Source organism: Galeopterus variegatus, unplaced genomic scaffold (assembly GCF_000696425.1).
Source record: "Galeopterus variegatus unplaced genomic scaffold, G_variegatus-3.0.2 Scaffold6421, whole genome shotgun sequence".
In the NCBI taxonomy this organism is placed as follows: domain Eukaryota; kingdom Metazoa; phylum Chordata; class Mammalia; order Dermoptera; family Cynocephalidae; genus Galeopterus; species Galeopterus variegatus.
Window position 1 is genome coordinate 72735 of NW_007732532.1, and position 22837 is coordinate 95571.

Below are 22837 nucleotides of genomic sequence, written 5' to 3' on the forward strand. Positions count from 1 at the left end.
CCGGTTTGCCCCCGGGGGGGGCGTTGTGCTGACAACACCAAGTCAAGGGTTAAGATCCCCTTACCGGTCATCTTTTCAAAAAAAAAAAAAAAAAAAAGAAAAGAACAATAGGAAAAAAAATTAATCATTTTGTATGTATCTGACACTTAGCTACTTTTCTTGAACTTCCTCATGTGAGATCCTTTACAGTACAAAATGACCTAAAAAAAAATGAAGTTGCCTCATCTTACTATACACCTATAAAACCAAGGAAATGAAAATGATCATTCAGTCACATTACAATGTGGCTATTCTTGTCTGAACTTGCTAATGAGCCTAAAAACTAACCTGTACTTTTAATTTACATTTCAAACCATTTAGTACCATAATCATAATACCCCTGTACAGTTTGAATCCATTAAAATCTCTTGGGTTAAAAAAGTTTCAACTTTGGGCCGGCCCGGTGGCGCACTGCTGTAGTGCACCACTTGGGAAGTGTGGTGGCGCTCCCGCCGAGGGTTCAGATCCCACATACAGACCGGCCGCTCACTGGCTGAGCGAGGGGCGGGAGCAACACCGAGGGTTGCGATCCCGTGGCCGGTCCTGGTCCGGTACGGGCGCGACACTGAGGGTTGTGATCCATTGCCAGTCACGAAAAAAGACAAAAAGGAAAAAATAAATAAATAAATAAAAATAAAAAAGTTTCAACTTTAATTTCCACTTATAACTTAGCCAATTATATACTACCACCCCCCCAAAATAGAAAGTTTTCCCCAATTTAAAACCAACACTGAATAGCTTTTCAATTATATAATACATAAAGTAACAGAGGACAAGTTGAGTTTCTTGTTGAGTACAGAGTGGAAATATTTTACCTTGTATAATGCCAAAGAATGACCATATCTAACAACCACACTGTTCACAGAATGGTTTAGTGTAAGCCACTCCCTAGAAGCAAGATCATACCTACAAAAAAAATAAAACCAGATCATATTTTTACCCAAATGACAAAGCAGAACATCTCATACTCTTTCATTTGTGATATAATCCAGTTTGGAGATACTCACTAAATCTACCACAGATATAGGGAGGTATCTGTCACCTTGGCATACAAACCTGACACCTACACCCACTGGGCACCTAAGAACTCAGGAAGGGGAGCTAGACTAATCAACCCTGGGACAAGAAGCTTCTAACACTTCCAGAAAACCTCTTCTACACGCAGTCTAAATCACTTAAAGGTTGCATTCTACTCAAGTGATTTAAACTTTTCTTACAATAACTTTTCTTTCATTTAATCATGAGAAATGGAAGTACTGAAAAAGGGATGATAAAAGAAAATTACTATCCTTTCTTTTTCTTTATCTAATTGATTTAAAAAGTCATACTTCCAAGAAAGCCAGAATACCATTATAATATTTCAATTATACTATGAGTACATGAAAAGACCTTTAACATACAAAAAAGCACCTCTTGAAATTTATATTTCTAACCATGCAATTTATATTTATTCATGCATTACTGAATAACCACATTCAGTATCTTAAATTATTCACTTTTAGTTTTTGTTTTGGAGAAAAACATCACTGTATTGGTTTCATAAAAATCATACATGCTCATTGTAAAGAATGTAACCAATACAAAAAAAAGAATAAAGAGCTAGAAGTTTAAAAAATAATCCCGATTCCATCATTTAGAAATGAATACCATTAACATTAAGTAAACATCATTCCAGACTTCTATGTGTATACACAGATAGAAGAACAGATTGACAAAATATATTTACACAAATGGGATCATATTATAGATGATACTTTTAATAAAGTGTTAATTTTACTTTTTATAAAATTAATAGAAAAAAAGAAACCAAAAGGGAACCAATGCTACTGTTATACCTTAAGTACATGTTTCTTTTCTGTAAAAGTTTACTTGGATAATCCAAGTTTTTAAAAAATTATGAAAAACATTACTATATATAAACAAAAAGATGTAAGAAAGTTTTATTACAATAGCAAAAAAGTAAACAAATAAAAGTCCATCATTTGAAAATGGAATAATAATCAGTATATGTATATAAGAGAATAATTACACAGAATAAAAAGTAAATATATTCAAGCAACATATATTGAGATAAATCTCAAAACAATGTTAAGCTAAAAAAACACCACAGGATTGAAAATGGAATAATAATCAGTATATGTATATAAGAGAATAATTACACAGAATAAAAAGTAAATACATTCAAGCAACATATATTGAGATAAATCTCAAAACAATGTTAAGCTAAAAAAACACCACAGGACATTGTTTCTACAAATACTAAAAATAGAAAATTTATTAATTTTAACAAATTTTCATATGTACTTTAAGTATAAAGATATGTATGTGAATGAACGACACCAGAATCTGGCCACCGATTATTTCTAGGATTTTGGAGGGCATACAAGGGCCTTTGACAATGTTTTATTTCCTAACCTGGGTGATAAATGTATTGGTATTTGTTATTTTTCTCTAAATCTTTCCTTTCCTCTTAAATATTTTATACATGATCTGAAGCAAATAACAAAATGGTGACATCTACTGAATATAAACAGCACATAAATTGATATCAGCTATAATTTTATGTATTTCTGAAATATTCCACATTTTAAAAAATACATAAAAAATTATTCAGAGGCTGAATTCACTTTAGTTTTAAGATTATACATAATTTGATTTTGGACAGAATCCACTAACTTCTGGCTTTGAAAGTTGAAACCACAGCACTCATATTTCCTCCCATTTCTTCTCTTAATTTTTGTTATATAATTTTTATATTGTCCAGGTTCTTAACATTCACATTGCATTCTATAACTATAATTTCACAGTAATTTAGTACTGAATCTATATTTAAGCTGAGTCAATCTCCTCACAGTCCTCTTACCACAACTTCTTCTTGAGCTCTTTAATTCTTAATTGCTGGATTTCACTGTCAAGTGGGGTTTTTTTAAGTAGAGATCATATGTACTCCTTTCTCTGAGTTCTTTCATGTTTAAGAATATCGACTTGCAAGCTTTACAGCTGAACAACATCTTGGCTGGGTATAATATTCTTGGGCCATCCTTTCTTTCCTTCAGATGCTGCTCCCTTGAATGTTGCTATGCAGAAGTCTGAGGTCAGCTTGATTTCCACCCCACCCCACCCCTTCTTATGTGGTTTGTTTTTCTTCCTGGAAGCCTGAAGAATTCTCAATCATTCTCATTCTCTCTCCCTCTACCCTTTTTTTTGGCGGCTGGCCAGTATGGGGATCTGAACCCTTGACCTTGGTGTTATCAGCACCATGCTCTCCAAAGTGAGCTAACTAGTCAGCCCTCTCTCTTTTTTTTAAGACACAATATTGTACTTTACTTGACATAGAAATGACTTAAATCCACTCAGGAAAGTGTTTTTACAAAATGCATTGCATACCACTGCAATACTTTTGTGGAATTCTGGCTATGGAAAATGTTTCCTGAGAAGGACTTCCATGGCTTCTAACCACACACATACACCTTATGTCCACGCCAGAGGCCTGCTTCCCTAAGTTTGAAATAGAGGAAACAGAAGGAGCACAGAAACGATTTCCCAGATGATCCAATCCTGTCTCTTTCAAGTGACATGGGCAGTGTTCAATCTGTATCATAATGCATTTTGCTCCTCCTCAGACAAAATGTCAGCCCAAGAGCTTGTCAGAGACACTTAGCTACAGGCAGGTCCCCATAACATGGCTAAGGTGATCTATCAAAAGATATTTATACAACAGACTGTCAATCTTTTCACAACACAGAGAAACAAACCACAAGACAAGAATAATATCGATGCAATAAAACATAAGAAACTTCATGTCCAAATAAATGCTCCTTCTTGTGAGAGTTGGGTGCCAGATAATAGAATGTTGAACAACTAGTTCTAAGACCTGGACATGCACATAAGCAAAACAAACTTAGGGAATTCAGAAAAAAGTGTCTTCCACAGAGGTACTGTCAATCATTTCACAACACAGAGAAGCAAAAACAAGACAAGAACAATATGGATGCAATAAAACATAAGAAATTTTATGTGCCAAATAAATTCTCCTTTTTGTGAGAGCTGGGTGCAAGATAGAATACTGAACAACCTAGTTCTAAGACCTGGACAAGCATACAAGCAAAAACAAACCTACGGAATTCAGAAACAGGTGTCTTCCACAGAGCTACAGCCATCTCCCTCAGAAGCCCCTCCATGCTGGTAGGCAACTCAATAACCATCATGCTACATGCTCCACCCTCCACTATCGCCTGGTAACCCAATCGCAGCATCTGGCTGCCCCAAAGACCAAGGCAAAGGCTCTGCAGAGACCGAACATGACCCCAGTTAGCAGGAAGAACAGAACTACCTGGGGCTTCCCAAACAACAATTTGTCCTTTATCCTAAAAGTTCAATAACTTTCTCAAATCAGGTCTTGTCATTGAGAAATGATAAAATTTTACCAAAACACCCTGTGCTATCTCAATCCATTTGTTTTGTTTGTTAGGCTCTTTTTTTAGTAATAGCAAATATATTTATATTGAATCACCTTCTTGCAGGTGTTTTTGCTTTTCTCCAATTTTTTTTCCAACTTTTCATCTGTACTCATTGGAATTATCTCAGTTAACCATCTATCAGTAATTCAATTTTCATTCTAGTTCTTGTTGTATCTAATTTATTTATATTTCTTTTTTTTTTTTTCCTTTTTGTCTTTTTTCGTGTCCGGCAACGGATCGCAACCCTCAGTGTCGCACCCGTACCGGACCGGACCGGCAACAGGATCGCAACCCTTGGTGTTGCGCCCACACCTCGCTCAGCCAGTGAGCGGGAACTGGTCTGTATGTGGGATCCGAACCCTCGGCGGGAGCGCCGCCGCACTCTCAAGCGGCGCACTGTAGCAGTGCGCCACCGGGCCGGCCCTATTTATATTTCTTTAGGTCTGTAGTCTCCCCATTTCATGTCATTGTTATTATTTTTTTGTCTTTCAGCTTGTTTTTCTGAGTTCAAATTCTCATTAAGTTGATCTATAGCATGAAACAGTTGGAAGGAATCTCCTGTACCTTCAAGTTACTCCTCATCTATGACGGGTTCTTGTCAGATTTTACATGCTGCGTTCTTTTTTCCTCTTTGCTTTTTCATTGTAGAATATTTGCATAAGCTACCCTGTCACTTCTTTCATCTTGTTTGTGGTTAGGCATTGCTCTCCAGACATTTTATTTGCAAAGTGTGGGTGATTTCTTAATTGTTTCCACTGCATTTAAGACAAGTTTATCAAATTTGCATCCTAGCTTTAGCATTAGGGCTGGTATTTTATGTTCTATCCAATTCTCTGAAGTCTGAGGAAACATTGGGCTTGAATGGGGGGGGGGGTGTAGTCTGTTAGAATACAACATCCAGATGAGGGTGGGAGTACAGTGAATTGAGGCAGGAGAAAAATAAACTGAGTCTGGGAAGATAAACAGTGGTCAGATTATATAGGGCCATTAAGTCCAACGGGAAGACAATGGGTTCTAAGAAGGTAGTAAATAATATGATTTATATATATATATATTTTTATCACCTCAGTTCATATTTAGAAAATGGACTGGGAAGAATGAATGGAAAGAGATTTTGACAGGAATCTATTGCTGAAGAGTAGGAAACAGATAATAGCAGAATGGACATAGAGAGAAAAGAAAAAGTATGACATGTATTTGGTGGCAGAGTTGATGGCGCTTGATGTGAGTTTATGGTATAAGGAGTGAAGGAGGGAAAGTGTCAACCTGGCTACTAGATTTCTTGCTTTGAGAGAGGGGGCTGATGCCAGGTGCAATGGTAAAAATCACATAAATGGCAAAATATGAGTACACGGCTGTCATAATATCTAGTATAATAGTGGAAGGGACAATCACTTTCACAACTTTAATTTTCCCCTTCATCTCATGGTAGCAGCACCAGAAGTGGTGAGAAGTGGTTAGATTTGGGATAGACCTTAAAGGCAGAGCTAACAAGATTTGTGGACATAGTGGCAGACACTAGGGTGGGCCTCAGGATCTCTACCTCCTGCTGTTCATACCCATGTATAATCCCTTCCTCTCGGGTGAGAACGGGATCTATGACCTGCTTCTAACCAATGGAATATGGCAAATATGATGGGATGTCATTTCTGTGACATCCACTCTGCTGGCAAACTCAGTCTAGAAACTCTGCCTGTGGCCTGATGAAGCAAGCAGCCATATTGGTGAAGCTCAAGTGACAAGAAATTGTGGGTGGCCTCTAGGAACTGAGGGTAGCCTCTAGGAGATGAAGGCAGCCTCCACTCTACCGCCAACAGGAAGATGGGACCTTCAGCCCTACTACCACAAGGAAATCGATTCTGCCAGCTATGTAAGTGAGCTTGGAAGTGAATTCTTTCTGAGCTGACTTGATGAGAATGCAGGCCAGCTGACACCTTGACTGCAAGGGACCCAGTTAAGTCATGCCCAGACTCCTGACCAACAGAAACTGTGAGATAATAAATGTGAATTGCTTTAAGCTGCTAAGTTTGTGGCAATTTGTTATGCAGCAAGAGATAACTAATACATGTACCAATACAGGTTGTGAAAAAACAAGAAGTGAAGGATGATACCAAGATTTTTGGCTTAATGAAATAGAAGGATGGAGTGGTCATTAACTAAGATGGGAACATCTAAGGGAAGAACAGGCTTGGGAAAAAGATCAGTTTTGGACATGTTGAGTTCAAGATGCCTGTTACACAGCCAAAAGATTGAGATGTCAAGTAGAGTTGGAGATGCGGGTTCAGGCGAAAAGTCAAGGCTGTAGACATAAATTTGGAAAACACCAGCATAAAGGCCAAGATATTACAAGAGATCACCAAGAGTGTGAATTTACACGCAGAAGAGGACCAAGGACTGAGCCCTGGGGCACACCATCCTTGAGAAGTCAGTCAGTTAAAGAGGAACCAGCTAACAAGGCTGAGAAGGAATAAATAGTTAGAAAAAATACCAAGAGGATATGGCGTCCTGGAAGACAACTGAAGAAAGTATTCAAAAGAAGGAGAGATTAACTGTATCAAATGTTGGTGCAAGATCAAGTATGAAGAGGATTAAGTATGGAAAATAAAAATTCAGCTCCTCCGTCACACTAGCCACATTTCAAGTGCTTAATAACCACATGTGGCTAGTGACGTGACAGTGTAAATACAGAACATTTCCATCACAACCAAAACTTTTACTGAACAGCCGTGAGTAGAGAAACAAAAGACAATAAAAGCACAGATGTAGGTAAAGGGTAAATGTGGTGGTGGGAGAGTATGGTCAAGATCTGATGACTTTATCATTCAAAATAGAAACAGGAAGCAAGGCTGTTAGCTGAAAAACAGAAAAAAAGGGTGGTGGAGATTTGAAAAATGACAAGGAGGCTTGACAGGAATGACAGAATGAGAAAGAAATCAATGGATTATGGACCCCTGTGGGAATCAAAGATTGTTGGAGAGAAATATCTGAAGAGATTGGAAAGTGTTTCAGGTCAGGTGCCCTGCAAGCAGAAACTGAGATGGGATTCTTGTGCAAGTGATTTCCTGAGGGAAGGCTCTCTAGACAAACACGCCAGGAAGTGAGATAAGCAAGGTACAGAAGGAGGAGAAGCTAAGCAAAGAGCAGTCTCAGCTGAAGTGTAGCTTTGGCCTGATTGCAAAGGGAGATCTGGAGCATGAATGGCACCAGTTTTCCCACATACAAGCAGGGTTAGGCTCTTGGACCTCCATATCAGTCAGTCATTGACTAGGGGCTAGGGTGGCCAACCATCCCAATTTGCCTAGAACTGAGGGGTTTCCCAGGATGCAAGACTTTAAGTGCTAAAACTGGGAGAGTCCCAAGCAAGCAGGAACAGCTGGTCAATCTAGTAGGGGCTACCTTGGGGATAGGGCAAAGCCTTCCATGCATTTCTAGGTAAGATGGCTTCAATCTACTCAGAGACTTCTTCAGAAAAGGGAACAGCTATGAGCTGACAGCAGCCAACTTTCACAGCAGCTGGTGATTGGGCGCACCAGCCAAGTAAAGGTAAATGGATTTGGGTAAGGCACCAACAGTGCCCATCACAGAAGGGGGTGGTTGGAATGTGGAATTCAGATTATGGAGGGGTGCAGTTACAGGCTGAGTATACCTTATCTGAAATGCTTGGGACTATAAGTATTTCAGATTTTGGATTATTTTTTTGATTTTGGAATATTTGCAGAATACATACCGGTTGAGCATCCCTAATCTGAAAACCCGAAATCCAAAACACTCTAATGAGCATTTTGATTGAGCGTTATGTCAGCACTCAAAAAATTTCAGATTTTGCAGCATTTCAGGTTTCAGAATTTTGGATTAGGGATGCTTAATCTGTACTGAAGAGACAGTCTAGGAGGTGCCTACACAAATGATCTGAGGTAGAGTGGCCTAGAGAGAGAGGATTAGCTCCTGAAGCGTGGGGCTTTCTCTGGGTTGTCCACCAAAGACAGAGCAGAGACAACTTCCTTTCTCCCAGTGGGAAGTGGGTGCATGCAGGAGAAGGAGCTGTATGTAGATCCAAAACAAGATCTCCAGGTACTATCTATGCCACTCCTCATGCTGGCAAACAATCCTTCTGAAGAAAAACATGAAACTGCTTTAAATCTGTGTACATAAAAACTGAAATAAGATGAGACTTTAAATTCATATTAAGGAAAACATCTGTGTTCTAGAAAGTTAATAGCCTGAATCTACAGTATGGAGAAAGAATACAACCTGGAGGAAGAATAACCTGACCTGACCATTGCATGAATCTCATAAGAAATTTATGGGCTTGATCTAAGGCAGCAGCAATGGGAACAGACATTGGGCCAGTTTCAACTTGAGAAACATTTTAAAAGTGAATCTATTGGTCTTGATTAACTATTGACTAAAGGAGAAATGAGGGAGTAAGGAATTTAAGGAGGACTTCAAGATCTTAGCTGGAGCAGCTGGGGAAAAGGTAACATAATTAAAATCAGAATTAAGAACAGGAAAAAATCTAAGGTGATTTTAGAATATCCAGTTTAAAGATTTAGCATTACTACTACTGAAAGTGACAGGCTTTCAGAGCCAGCTTGTTTTCCTTGAAAACGTGTATTTTGAGAGGCTGGATGGCTATTTCAAGGAGAACATATACAGGAGACAGGAAGTATGCTTTCAAATTATTTTTAAATGCAGAATATTAAATAAATGCAATACATGTTCCATCTAATTTTCAGACTTCTTTTGGTGGGGGGGGGGTCACATTTTTGGTACAAAATTCCTAAAATTAAGCAGGTATTATGAATTCCACTCCCCATCCCACCACCCCTTTTTTTTTTTTTTTTCCTTTTTGTCTTTTTTCGTGACCGGCAACGGATTGCAACCCTCAGTGTCGCGCCCACACCGGACCGGGACCAGCAACGGGATCACAACCCTTGGTGTCACGTCCGCACCGCGCTCAGCCAGTGAGCGGGAACCGGTCTGTATGTGGGATCCGAACCCTCGGCGGGAGCGCCGCCACACTCCCAAGCGGCACACCGTAGCAGTGCACCACCGGGCCGGCCCTACCTCTCATTTTACAGGTAAGAAACAATCTGAGAGACTGTCACTTGCCCAACTAGGTGGAATAAAACTCTCATTAACCGCCCCCCAAAAAAACAAACAAAAAACCCCCGTTCAGTGCATTTTCCACATACCATTCACAAATTTTTGGTGAGTTGTCATTCTTCTAATTTGCCAAAGGTTATTTTGTGATAATACTTGCTTCAACCACTAAATTTAATTTTAAAACACTCAAAAGAAGGAAGAAAGAAAATTTATTCTATTTACTGGAATTTTTGCTCTTTTAATTCTTCTTTCTTCTTCCTGATATTCCAAGAGTCCTTCTTTTACCTTTTCCTTTCTGTTTTGAGAACTTCCTTTACTATTCTTTTAGAAAAGGTCCACTGGCAACAAATTATCTTAGTTTTCTTTTATCTGAGAATGTCTTAATTTCCTGAAAGATATTTTCACTGGATATAGAATTCCAGTTTGACAGTTCTTTTCTTTCAGCACTTGAACTATATTGTGCCACTTCCAACTGGCATCTGTGGTTTTGGGTGAGAAATCTGTTGTCATTTGAATTCTTTTGTCCCTGTAAGTAAGGTGTCAGTTCTCTGATATGCCTGATATGTCTTGGTATTTATTTCTTTAGGTTTATGAAGAGATTCATAATATCTTTCAATTCTATTTTTCCACCAACTTTTTGAAGTACCCTCCTATTTGGAGTTCACCCAGATTCTTGAATCTGTGGGCTGTCTTTTGCCAAATTAGGGAAACTTTCAGACATTATGCCTTCAAATATTTTTTCTATTTTTCACTTGTTTCAATAATTGCTCACTGAGGTAGTTTTATGATGGTTGCTTTAAAGTCTTTGTCAGATAATTCTAACATCTGTGTCATCTCAGTGTCAGTGTCTCTTGATACATTTTCTCACTCAATTTGAGATTTTCCTGGCTCTTAGCAGCAACAAATGATTTTTAATTGAAATCTGAACATTTTAGGTATCGTGTCATGAGACTTTGAATCTTACTTAAATCTTCTATGATGGCAAGCCTTCTATGACACCACCCCAAGTGGGGATGGAGAAGGCTGCCTCATGACTGCCGTTACTGCCAGGTAGGGGTAGGCCAGGCTTCCCCACTTTGCAGGAGTGGAGAATTACCATCTCATTACCATCATTACCATCTGGTGGAGATAAAAATCCCAGCTCTCTATTTAGCCTTCTCTGAAACCACCCTGACAGTGGAAGTGGGGCACCTCACTACATCCTGGCAAGGGTGGAAATCTAGGCTCCTTACTCAGACTTCGTTGGCATGCATGGGGGTAGGGCCACATTTCTGTGATGTTTAGCTAGAACAGAGCAGTTGTTCTCTAAGAGTTTTCTGTCTTGTTAGGCTGCCCCTCTCCTGATCCATTGGCTAGAGAGAACAGGCTTATATGAGAGAACGGGGATATATGAGGCAAAGAGAAAACCCTTGGACCTCATTGCTGTGTTATTCCTTGCATCCAGAAGTCACTAGCCAGACTGCTACCTTTTTTCTACCTTTCAGAGTTTTCTCATGCCTGTTCTACATATAATGTCCATGGTTTTTAATTGTAATTAACACACAAAAAAAACCAGGGAAAAGTGACTTCATTTCTTTTTTTTTTTTGGTCTTTTTTTTTTTACTGACCAGTAACGGGATCACAACCCTCGGTGTCGTGTGCATACCGGGGACCGGCAACGGGATCGCAACCCTCGGTGTTGCGCCCGCACCGCGCTCAGCCGGTCTTTTTTTTTTTACTGACCAGTAACGGGATCGCAACCCTCGGTGTCGTGCGCATACCGGGGACCGGCAACGGGATCGCAACCCTCGGTGTTGCGCCCGCACCGCGCTCAGCCAGTGAACAGGAACCGATCTCCACATGGGATCCGAACCCTCGGCGGGAGCACCGCCACACTCTCAAGCGGTGCACTCTCCAGTGCGCCACCGGGCTGGCCCGACTTCATTTCTTTATGATTTTTAAAAAAGTCTTTTCATATTCTATTTTTAAAGCAATATGTACTGTTTATTTACTGTGTCCTTCTAGATTTGTCTTCAATCTTGAAATTACTTTAAAATTTTAAAAATTCTTTCCTAATTTCTATCATCTCATTTCTGAATTTTTCTAGTTCTAGTTATATTGTTCTTTCATATTTGTATCATTTTCTTATCATATTTTAGCTTGTTTTGGGATACTATGTTATAATTTCCATCCATTTTGTGAGCCTATTTTTGTTTTTAATGCTTTCATGTATGAAAGAGTTTATCCTACTCATTATTCTTTTTTCTTATAATAACTGTGTGATTTGACCTTGATATATTTCTGTTGCTCAATTTTAAGTAAAATTACTTTTCCCTGAACTTTTACAAGGGAGGCTTGATGTAGGACAGTTCTTTCTAATTTTTCAGCTCTCAAGCTCACTCTTCTGTTGTAGTGCAATGTTCAGATATACGACAGCTTACGTGGTGAGATCTCCTGGCCCTGCTCCCTTCTGACTGTTATCCCACCTATCTTTTACTTTGTCTCTACTCTCCCTATCCCACTCAATTTGAATTCTATTCCCAGGTTTTTCTCCTCAGTGTGGAACTTTCTCCTGGAAAGAAATGTTGGCTGGTGATGGGGTTTGGATGTGTTGTCCCCTCCAAAACTCATGTGGAAATTTGATCTCCAATGTGGCAGTGTTGGAAACTGATTGAGTCATGGGGGCGATCCTTCATGAATGGATTAATCTCCCTGGGGGAGGGGAGATTAATGAGTGAGTTCTCTATTAGTTCCCGCGAGAGCTCGTTGCTTAAAAAGACCCTGGCACCTTCTCTCTCTCTCTCTTGCTTCCTCTCGACATGTGATCTGCTTGTACCCACTGGCTGCCTGCCACTTTCCACCATGAGCAGAAGCAGTCTGAGGCCCATGCCAGATGCAGCTGTCCCAGAATCGTAAGCCAAATAAACCTCTCTTCTTTATAAATTACCCAGTCTCAGGTATTTCTGTTATAGCAACACAAAACAGACTAAAACAGCTGGTTCATTATAAGAGTAAATAAGGCACAAACTGCTCCAGCCCCTTCAGATCCTACTATAGATCCCTTAAGCTCACCCTGCTACTACAATATACAAAATTCTTTCCAATTCCAGATGCTATTCTCAAGTTGGTTTGCTGAGGAGGCACAAACTGCTCCAGCCCCTTCAGATCCTACTATAGATCCCTTAAGCTCACCCCGCTACTACAATATACAAAATTCTTTCCAATTCCAGATGCTATTCTCAAGTTGGTTTGCTGAGCTGCTCAATATCTTCTAGCCATACTGGATCCTACTGGTCTTCCCAATGCTCCCCTTTGCTCACTCCTGCACAGATGCTGATATCACACAGGTCTTGTAGCAATCAATGGTTTAGCCCTACCCATTTAGGTAGATACCTTCTGACCAAGTTTTGTTATAGATGTTGCTCATGTGTTTTTGATTCTGCTATCCTAGTGGTTTTGTGTGTTTTGATGACTATATTTGGGGGATTCAGAAACTATGCCACCACGGCCATCTTCCCAATATCCCTTAAAGAACAGATGCTGATTTTTGACAATCTTCATCAATAGAAAATAACCAGAAAACATTTCCAGGTCACAAAATCAGCACGAGTAAGTGTTCATAAATTCTTCTAAAAGTCAATCTCCATAGCTAATTCCACTGTGACAACATATGATTTTCCTTCAAAATGAATGACATGGATCAGCAAATAGATATTGAATCCTGGGATAATTTCCACTAGTAAACTATAAGTTCAAACCATTTGACCTATGGTACTAGTAATTAAATTAAAAGATAAAGCAATCTCCTATTTATATAGAACCTACTATATGTACCTAGAGCAAAATACCAGAGACAGTATCTAGAAAAGATGCATTATTGCTTATCATGACAATGATTTATTTGTGACTCTCAATTTTAAAAACTCAACACATGTCAAAAAAGTTTGGAAGACTACTACCAAAATATTAATAAGGATTTTTCCCCAGGTTGTGAAATTACTTATAGTTTTTTTTTGCTTATCTGTACTTCATAAATTTTCAAAATGGGAAACAAAGCTTCCTGCAAAAATGTTTAAAACAACTTACGCTAGAACCATGTTGTAATCTGAGTGGTTGAACATATATCCTCCAACAACCCACATTATATTTCCACTGACCACAGCTTTATGAGAAGCTCTGGGAAGCTTGATGTTAGTGTATTCCTCTCGAGTCCAAAAAGACTGGTTAGCTGGTACGGGAATTGAACATCCAGGACCTAATAAAACATAACAAATTAGCTTCACAAAACGCAGTGTTAAATCTTATTGTATTTCAAGTTTTAATCACCTAAATGTAACAAATATTTAAAGAATACTTAGTCTTTCCTTCAGCATCTAAATATCAGACAAATCCCTCTAATTTGTGCTTTTAATTTACTCCAGGTATTGACCAATGATAATCCCTAATAAAATTCAAAATCACATACTTTCTAATGACAACTTGACCACATCCAGCTTAGGTTTTTTAGAAATGAAATATTTGCTTAAGCAGCTCTCAAGGGAAAGCCTAGACAAAGGAATTATTCAAATGAAAACTTTTAGGGCTAAAATGTAATGACTAGACCAGGGAGTAATCATACAAACTCTCCATCTTCTGGAAAATCAAAAAACTTAAACATGCGGATGCAACAGCCTCCATTCTTGGGAAGTTTGGCTTCTGCTGCAACATTTGCAGGGTGGTAGGTACTCAAATACTTCAATTATTAACTCCTTGATGTCAGCCAAACTCAACAAACTAAAGCATTTAAACAAATACACTTCCTTTTAAAATAAAAAGGTTTTGAGGAAGGGGCAAGTATATGAAGAAAATCTCTAAATCAATAACAGCTATTATCACCCAACCCTTAAAGAATTCCCTAAAGCTTTTCTAATAATCTCTTTCCATTTCTACTGATAGATGATGCCATCGGCTGACTGTGTTAGGATTCTAATATTTAACTGACCCCAATTTTCTCTGACCTTGGACAGTTTCTGAGGAAATACCATTATTGTCAGCTCTTGTCCCACCTCCCAGCTTGGTTCTCTGCTATGTCCTTTTATGACTGAGACCAAGTTCTCTAACTTTCATGAATGGGTTGCAAAGGTCGAACCCCCCACAATTCTAAAGAGATCACAACCATGCATCTGTGAAATAGAAAGATTTGTAAGAAACTAAATAAAAGGATGTAAAAGCAAAAATGCTATCTGATATTTGATTAACATAAGATATACAGATGGTAAGAATAAATCAATCTGTAATTTATTAAACTGGGAACATTCTATAAATTGAAAGAAAAATAAAATGAAAAAAGTTCCTACCCTGCCACTCTGAGAAGCAGGAGCATCCTCTGACATCACTTGAATTGCAAATGCCTCGATGGGGAAAACCACAGTTATCTGTACAGTGAGGAATGTCACACGCTTCACCTTTCCAGTTTTCAGAACATTCACACTCAACTGTGTTGCTGTTATTACTGATCTTACATTCTCCTCGGCCTGAGCAATTATTCGGGCACATGTCAAAACTATGAAAACAGTGAGGAAAATTAAGATAACACAAAGCACATTTCAGTTAATTTAGCAGAACTTCCTCCTAGACATGGTTTAAGAATCTCGCTCTCTCTTTAGTTCCCTCACAAGCATAACTGCAGTACTTACCATTCAGCCCAAATGGGGTCACTCAACACTGCATAGCTAGGTCCTGGTTACAAATAATGAAATCAAATCAACCCTGCTGGATTCTCACAATTAAAGGATAAGAATTTTAAAACTCTTAAAGTTAAAGAAATTACAAGGAGAGAAGAGATTCATGCAAAATTGTCCAGATGTAGCTCCTCAAGGGCAGGATGACTATTCTATTCTTTTTAGGCTACTAATGATGAGTGTTACAAAACTGCCAGATTCATGCTTACAAGTTTGGGGAGGAACAGGATAAAACATGCTGCCAATAACACTACCACTTTCATGTACATATCCCTCTGAATAGCCTCTGAAATTTTATAGAATTTATGACTACTGCCCAGATTGGTGTATTTAAAATTCCTTTGTAACTTTATTCATTTCAGATGGAAGAAGGAGAGCTCTTTTAACTAAATGTAAGAGTTTAACTATAATGACTCATAATAACATGACAAGATAATTGTAATGACAGCACTTTGAAATGACATAATTCAGATTTCAAAAAGGGGAGCTAAATGGACTATCAAGGTTCTTTAAGAGTATGGATTACTTCAACTACTGAATATATGACAGTACATGACAACTATTAATATTTGTTAAATTGTACTTAGCAAAAACTCTGGTATTTTTAATCCATTAGCAGGAAAATGCCCCTCTTTTCCAGAAGTTCAACAGTTGCAACACATGGGCTGAAACTATAATCCCACCACTTACTTTGACAATTTATATAACCTTTTCCTGACAGTCTCCTCAATTATAAAATGTGTATAAAAACAGTTTCCACACCTCATTGAGTTTTTAAAAGAACTTTAAATTAAAAAATCCGCACAAACTGCATAGCGCAATGCCTGGCACATTCTAAGTCCTTGAATATATGTTAGTCATTATTATTGTTAAAACAATGGCCGGCCCGGTGGCGCACTGCTACAGTGCGCCGCTTGGGAGCGTGGTGGCGCTCCCGCCGAGGGTTCGGATCCCACATACAGACCGGTTCCCGCTCACTGGCTGAGCGAGGTGTGGGAGCAACACCGAGGGTTGCGATCCCGTTGCCGGTCCCGGTCCAGTACGGGCGCGACACTGAGGGTTGCAATCCGTTGCCGGGCACGAAAGAAGACAAAAAATATATATATATATATATATAGTCTTTTGAATAAAATCACAAATATTAGACTTAAATGTCTTGCACGAAAGAAGACAAAAAATATATATATATATATATATATATATATATATATATAGTCTTTTGAATAAAATCACAAATATTAGACTTAAATGTCTTACTTGTAAGTGATATTAAATCCAGTCAAATTATAAGCAGCATCGCTAAAAAAATGCAGCAGGGCATAACCTGATGTGGCAACAACTTCAGGGACGGTCTCATTGCCATCTCTCTCAGGAACGATGAGGCCACTAAAATGAAAACACATTTCTTATAGAGGGAAACACAATCACAGACACACCAAATTGTGGCAGACACAAATTCAAAATTGCAATTCATCCTCACAGTTTTAAAAACCACATCCAGGAAGAGGGGCAAATTCCTATGATAAATGCATAGTGCTACCCTATTAACACTGAATCCTCTGAGGAACAGATCTGAACCTTTTCCTAGGCTTCCTTTATTATTGGTTATATTTCTAATGACATTTGAAATCAGTGGCCCCATTCTTTTTTTTTATAAAATTTTTTATAATGTGCCTTTGAAAAGCTAAGTAAACCTTCACAATCACATAAAGTAACAAAACTTTATGAGCCGATGAATGCCAGATATTAATATTGAAATCCATGAAATAATTTTGTATAAAATATTTATTTATATAAAAATAGAAAGAAGCTAAACATAATCTCAACACTGTTAATATTCTAATGTATTTTCTTTGCCTAATTTATATCATTTATATTTTATATTCTATTTTACAAATAATACACCAAAAGCATTTCCAGTGTCACTAAAAGCTCCCTAGGCTCTCCCTACGACTTCACTCAGAGCCAGACATAATACATTCTAAATGTATTTTCTGGGTGACTGGTGAGAAGAAGAACTACTAAGAATCAAAGGATCTAAATGATGGTTTTAAGACTCTTGAACCATAATATCAATTTGCTTTCCAGAGAGACAGGCCGACTTGAAATCCTATCAATATAGAATGAAAGGGTCTATCCCACCTCACCCTGCCAACCACGAGGGTTACTAGTACTATTTTAGTTTGCTAATTTAGTAAGTGAAAAGCGACTTTTTTATTGTGGTTCTGAGTTCTTTTATACTCCTGAGGTTAATCACTTTTCCTGTGTTTACTTACCATTTGCATTTCTTCACATGCTCATGACTTTCGCCCCATTATCAATTCACCACCACTACCACGATCACATTCAGCAAAAGCCCAGATCCTTACCAGGCCCTATATAATCTGCTCCACACACACAAACTCACCCAATGAACAAACGTCACATCTCCTGTTACTCTCTTCCCTTTACTCCCTTGACCCAGCCCCCTTGCTTTCCTAGAGCACATACCAGGTAAACCTTGCCCTCCGGCCTATGACAATCCTACGTGCACATCCACTCTGTCCCAGCAATTCTATTTCTTTGTAGACGAAATACTTGCTCATGCACACAAAGACAAACATACAAGAATCCTAACTGCAGCACTACTCAGATGGCAATAGGTTGAAACCACCTAAATTAAATGCTCATCCATAGGAAGCTGGCTGAATGAGTCATTACACAGCTGCAGGTCAGCAGGGCTAACAAAGAGCTCATCAAAGCCATTTTGATAAGTGAGAAGAGGAAAAAGCAAACTACAAAACAAGGCACCAAGTATGTGTATTCATTTACACACACTTAAGTGCATGTAAAAATGACTGAAAGAGTATATAAGCAGGGAATGAAATTGAGGAAAGGACAGGGTTTTCATTCAATTTTTAATATGAAAACAGAACTCTAGGAACCCTAACACCCTGAAGGTGCTCCAGGGTTTACAAAACCGTGATGCATATTCTACTATGAATTCAAGTAACAAATATTTACTAAGCACTTACTACATGTGAGGCACCACACTACCAGGAATGCAACAGTGAAAAAGACAATATCTGGGGCCAGCCCGTGGCTCACTTGGGAGAGTGCGGTGCTGATAACACCAAGGCCACAGGTTGGGATCCTATATAGGGATGGCTGGTTCGCTCGCTGGCTGAGTGTGGTGCTGACAACACCAAGCCAAGGGTTAAGAACCCCCTACCGGTCATCTTTAAAAAAACAAAAAGAAAAGAAAGAAAGAAAGAAAGAAAAAGACAATATCCCTGCCCTCATGTAGTTTCACATTAGAGAAACAACAAATAAGCCTGGATACACCCACACACACAGGTGTGTGTATGTATAATGCCAGGTAGAGATAAATGCTACAAAGGGAAATATAGAGGAGAGGAAAGGAACAGGAGATGCTACTTTAGAAAAGGGAGATAGGGAAGGCCTCTGGGAAGAGGTGACTTTGGAGACCTAAATGAAGGTTTCATCCATCACCATACTTTCACCAGTTTTATATACCAGAATCCCTGGAAATGCTGAAAGGATAAATACTTGCAAAAGCAGGACCACCTAGAAACAAGTATGTCAATAGCAATGTACCCGTAAGATATACTGGCACAGAACTGGAAGCTTCAGTCACATGTGGGAGACCTTGAAGCCTCTTGTTATCCTAGCATGAATTTCAGGATCAAAGAGACATGAGCTCTGATCCTTGCTCCATAAGCCTAGGCATGTCACTGACATTTCTGAGCCTCAGTTTCCTCAAATGCACAATGACAGAAATCCTGCCTACCTCACAGTGATGTAGTAAAGACAAACTGTTAAGGCATGTGGAGTGCTTACACAGTGTCTCACGCTAGCAGGTGCTCAATAAATGGTGGCTGATAGTATTCTTTATATGAGGGTACTTCAAAAAGTTCATGGAAAGATTCATATTATCTTTCAATTCTGTTTTTCCACGAACTTTTTTTTTTTTCCTTTTTGTCTTTTTTACTGACTGGTAACGGGATCACAACCCTCGGTGTCGCGCCTGTACCAGGGACCGGCAACGGGATCGCAACCCTCGGTGTTGCACCCGCACCGCGCTCAGCCAGTGAGCGGGAACCAGTCTCCACATGGGATCCGAACCCTCGGCGGGAGCGCCGCCGCACTCCCAAGCGGCACACTCTCCAGTGCGCCACTGGGCAGGCCCTTCCACGAACTTTTTGAAGTGCCCTCATATAGTAGGAACACTTCAATGTGTAGGATGAATTACTTTATCAGCTACAACTACATGATGCTGGAGAAAGTAGATCAACTTCCCCACTGTCAGAGAGGCTTAGGCATTCACTTCTTTTTTCACTTCAAAAACTTGAAATTGTGACATCTTTGGACTGTGATTTCTCCCAGGGTGAAAACAAAACAACTGGTTTATGACAAAAACAAATTTTTACAGAGTAAATGAACACAAACACAGCCTCCCCCTGCACACAGGCCATGTAAAGTGTGTGGGTGAGGGAAAGAGGCTACAGGCATACCACTCAACTGTCATCCTGAGCTGCCTCCCACCCCTCATCCCTACCCCCCAGGTAGATCAATAAATGCAGGCAGAGCTTAGGCTGCAGCCCGTTGTTCAACTTGAGTAAATCAAGAACTGTCTGCCCTTGGGTTGCTCATAATCTTATATTTTAAACACAGAGCACCACTGTTAAGAACCATTTTTGAAAAAAAAATCACTGAACTAAGATAGTTTCTTAATAACATGAAATTCAGCACAAGTGTCACAAGTAAACATGGGCTCTCTGAATACACCTGGGGCATAACCTGGCTTTACCAACTATACTATGTAAGTTTACTAGTACTACTCTGTTTAACACACCTGTCTTCTTGAAAGACTAAAAGCTCTTCAAGGGCAGAGAGATGTGGAAAGTAAGGCAGATTCTTAAAGTCAGGGGTCAGTGCCTGGTGATGGGGCCAGGAAGGATCTACACTTTTGACTGGTGAAGGAGAGGCCAAGAACCTGAGAGAGGTTCCTGCCTTTGACAGCCTTCTCTAAGTGTGTCATGGTATGATCAGGGTTCAACTGGGTGCTGGACAGACTGACTTCTGCTTTCATAAGGCTTCCTCTATACCATCACAGTGTAACAACTGCCACAACAATATGACTTTCTTCAAAACAAAACAAAACAAAACAAAAACACTAAAAGGAATAATGTTCTCTGAAGAATGTTTTCAGGGAGGAAAACCACTCACCACTACCACCTCTGTGTCCCTCTACCAACAGATCCTAGCAGAGTACCTACTCCACAAAGGTACTGCATACCTGCATCTGTTGAATGTACCACAAAGTCATAATGTTGTAGAGCTGAAAGGGTCTTAAAGATAAATTTCTCCAGTGGTTCTCCAATTTGTCTAGTAATGGAACTGTTCGTTAAACAAATTTCATTCAGAACTTCAATATATAAAAGATAAATGTGACCCACCAGTTCAGCGTCAAATGAAACTTCATAATTTGCATTACATCCGTAGAAAACACAGGTTGAACTAACACAGTACAAATACCTTCATTTTAGGTTTTAGGAGCTGAGGTCTAAAGCACTTAAATAACCTATTCAATTCACACAGAGACTTGGGCAGAACCCAGATTAAAAGCCCACATCTGAATCCTGTTTTGTTCTTCCTTTCTTTATTGTCATTGGTCCTGGCTGACTATCTGCGGCCAGGCTCTCTCCACTTTGGACCCTCAGCACATCACCACTGGGTTGATTTCTCTATCCAAAGTGCTCCTGGACCAATGGCACTCCTCAACAAACCATCTTGTGGCATTGCCCTTATGGTCTAAGACAGCTATTTTCAAACTGTTCTGCACATCAGTGCCTTACGGGGTTTGTGTTTCAGGTAAACTTCAATTTGTATATATTTTCTCACTATAAGTTTAGAAAATTCCCACTCAAATATGTCATAAATTAAATTTTAATACAATCAGTGCATTCATTCATACTGTCAGTTAACCAGCTTTTTTTTAACAGAAACCTAAGAGTTTCTCTATTCGTACTATACTTTGGCTTCTCTCAAAAGCCACTGATTAGAACAATTATAGTCTTCTACTTGTTTTGTTTTTGCTGTTGATGTGGAATTCACATGTCTGCTCATCAAATACACAGTCCCAGTGAACCACGGGGTTATGCACACCTGCTTGGCTCATGTTCCTACAAGGGCTACTGGTAAGTAGATTCAAAGTGCCCGGCACATAATAGTGGCTCTATGAATTTTGATTAATGAATGCAGTAACAAGTGAATCCTCAAAAAGTACTACTATGATAACATCATATTTAGTTTTCCTGCTTATGTTAAAGTTTGGGGTGTCTCTTGTATATGTATGTTTCAAATACTGGTGTAAGGATATACATGCCCAACACTTGGCCAACGCCACTTATATCCTTACCATGGCCTATCCACCCTGCTCTTTGGCCCAAAAGTCAACCTTTAAAACCCAGAAAATGTCCTGGTTCTCAGTTCAAAGATATGTTGGAGAGTTTTCTAAGCCAAAGGGGGTGGAAATACACAAGGGCACATCAGTCCCCTGACCTCCTGTCCCTTGGTTCCTCGCGTACTGTTTAATCCCTGTTATGTCCCTCACCCACATGGGACATTCCCGTATCTAACAGGAAAACAAAAAAAATTTGTTGAATTGATTCCTTTTTATCAGCTCCATGTTCTACTGAGTTAGCTAACCAGCCAGTCCTAATTTCCTTCCTTCCTTCCTTCCTTCCTTCCTTCCTTCCTTCCTTCCTTCCTTCCTTCCAAGACCTCCTAGTGCTGAAGAGAGTGTATAGGATTATCCTTTGGTATGGAAGAAAGGGTATATGACTTTATCTATCTATCATCTATCTATCTATCTATCTGTCTGTCTGTCTGTCTGTCTGTGTCTGTCTGTCTATTTTGGTGGCTAGCCAGTACAGGGATCAGAACCACTGACCTTGGTGTTATCAGCACCATGCTCTAACTAAATAAGGTAAGCAGCCAGCCCATTTTCTTTTCTTTTGATGGCTGGCCAGTATAGCTGACTTTTTTATTCAGATATCATATTCCATTTTCTTTTAGCTGACTTCTTTTTAAATTTAAGGAAATAAGGGCCGGCCCGGTGGCGCACTCGGTAGAGTGTGGCGCTTGGGAGCGCAATGGCGCTCCCGCCGAGGGTTCGGATCCCGTATAGAGACCGGTCCGCTCACTGGTTGAGCGCGGTGCGGGCGTGACACTGAGGGTTGCGATCCCGTTGCCAGTCGCGGTGCGGGCGCGACACTGAGGGTTGCGATCCCGTTACCGGTCACGAAAAAAGATGAAAAGGAAAAAATAAATAAATAAATTTAAGGAAATAAAATGTTTAAGGAAAAGAATTTTAGAAAGTCAGTTACATGGGGCCGGCCCGGTGGCGCACTGTGCTAGTGCGCCGCTTGGGAAGCGCGGAGGCGCTCCTGCCGAGGGTTCGGATCCCATGTGGAGACCGGTTCCCGCCCACTGGCTGAGGGCGGCGCAGGCGCAGCACCGCGGGGTGCG

The 22837-nt window shown here is 39.6% G+C and overlaps 1 protein-coding gene across 1 annotated transcript in view; it reads right to left on the minus strand.

Annotated features, from left to right (window-relative positions):
• Nucleotides 1-22837, minus strand: part of LOC103606270 (attractin-like) — a 93909-nt gene that overhangs the window by 63099 nt on the left and 7973 nt on the right. The window contains exons 4-7 of the mRNA XM_008590879.1: nucleotides 16562-16690; nucleotides 14921-15126; nucleotides 13671-13839; nucleotides 855-945 (exon numbers count right to left, since the gene is read on the minus strand). Of these exons, the coding sequence (XP_008589101.1) occupies nucleotides 855-945; nucleotides 13671-13839; nucleotides 14921-15126; nucleotides 16562-16690 (595 nt within the window). The remainder of the gene's footprint in view (nucleotides 1-854; nucleotides 946-13670; nucleotides 13840-14920; nucleotides 15127-16561; nucleotides 16691-22837) is intronic.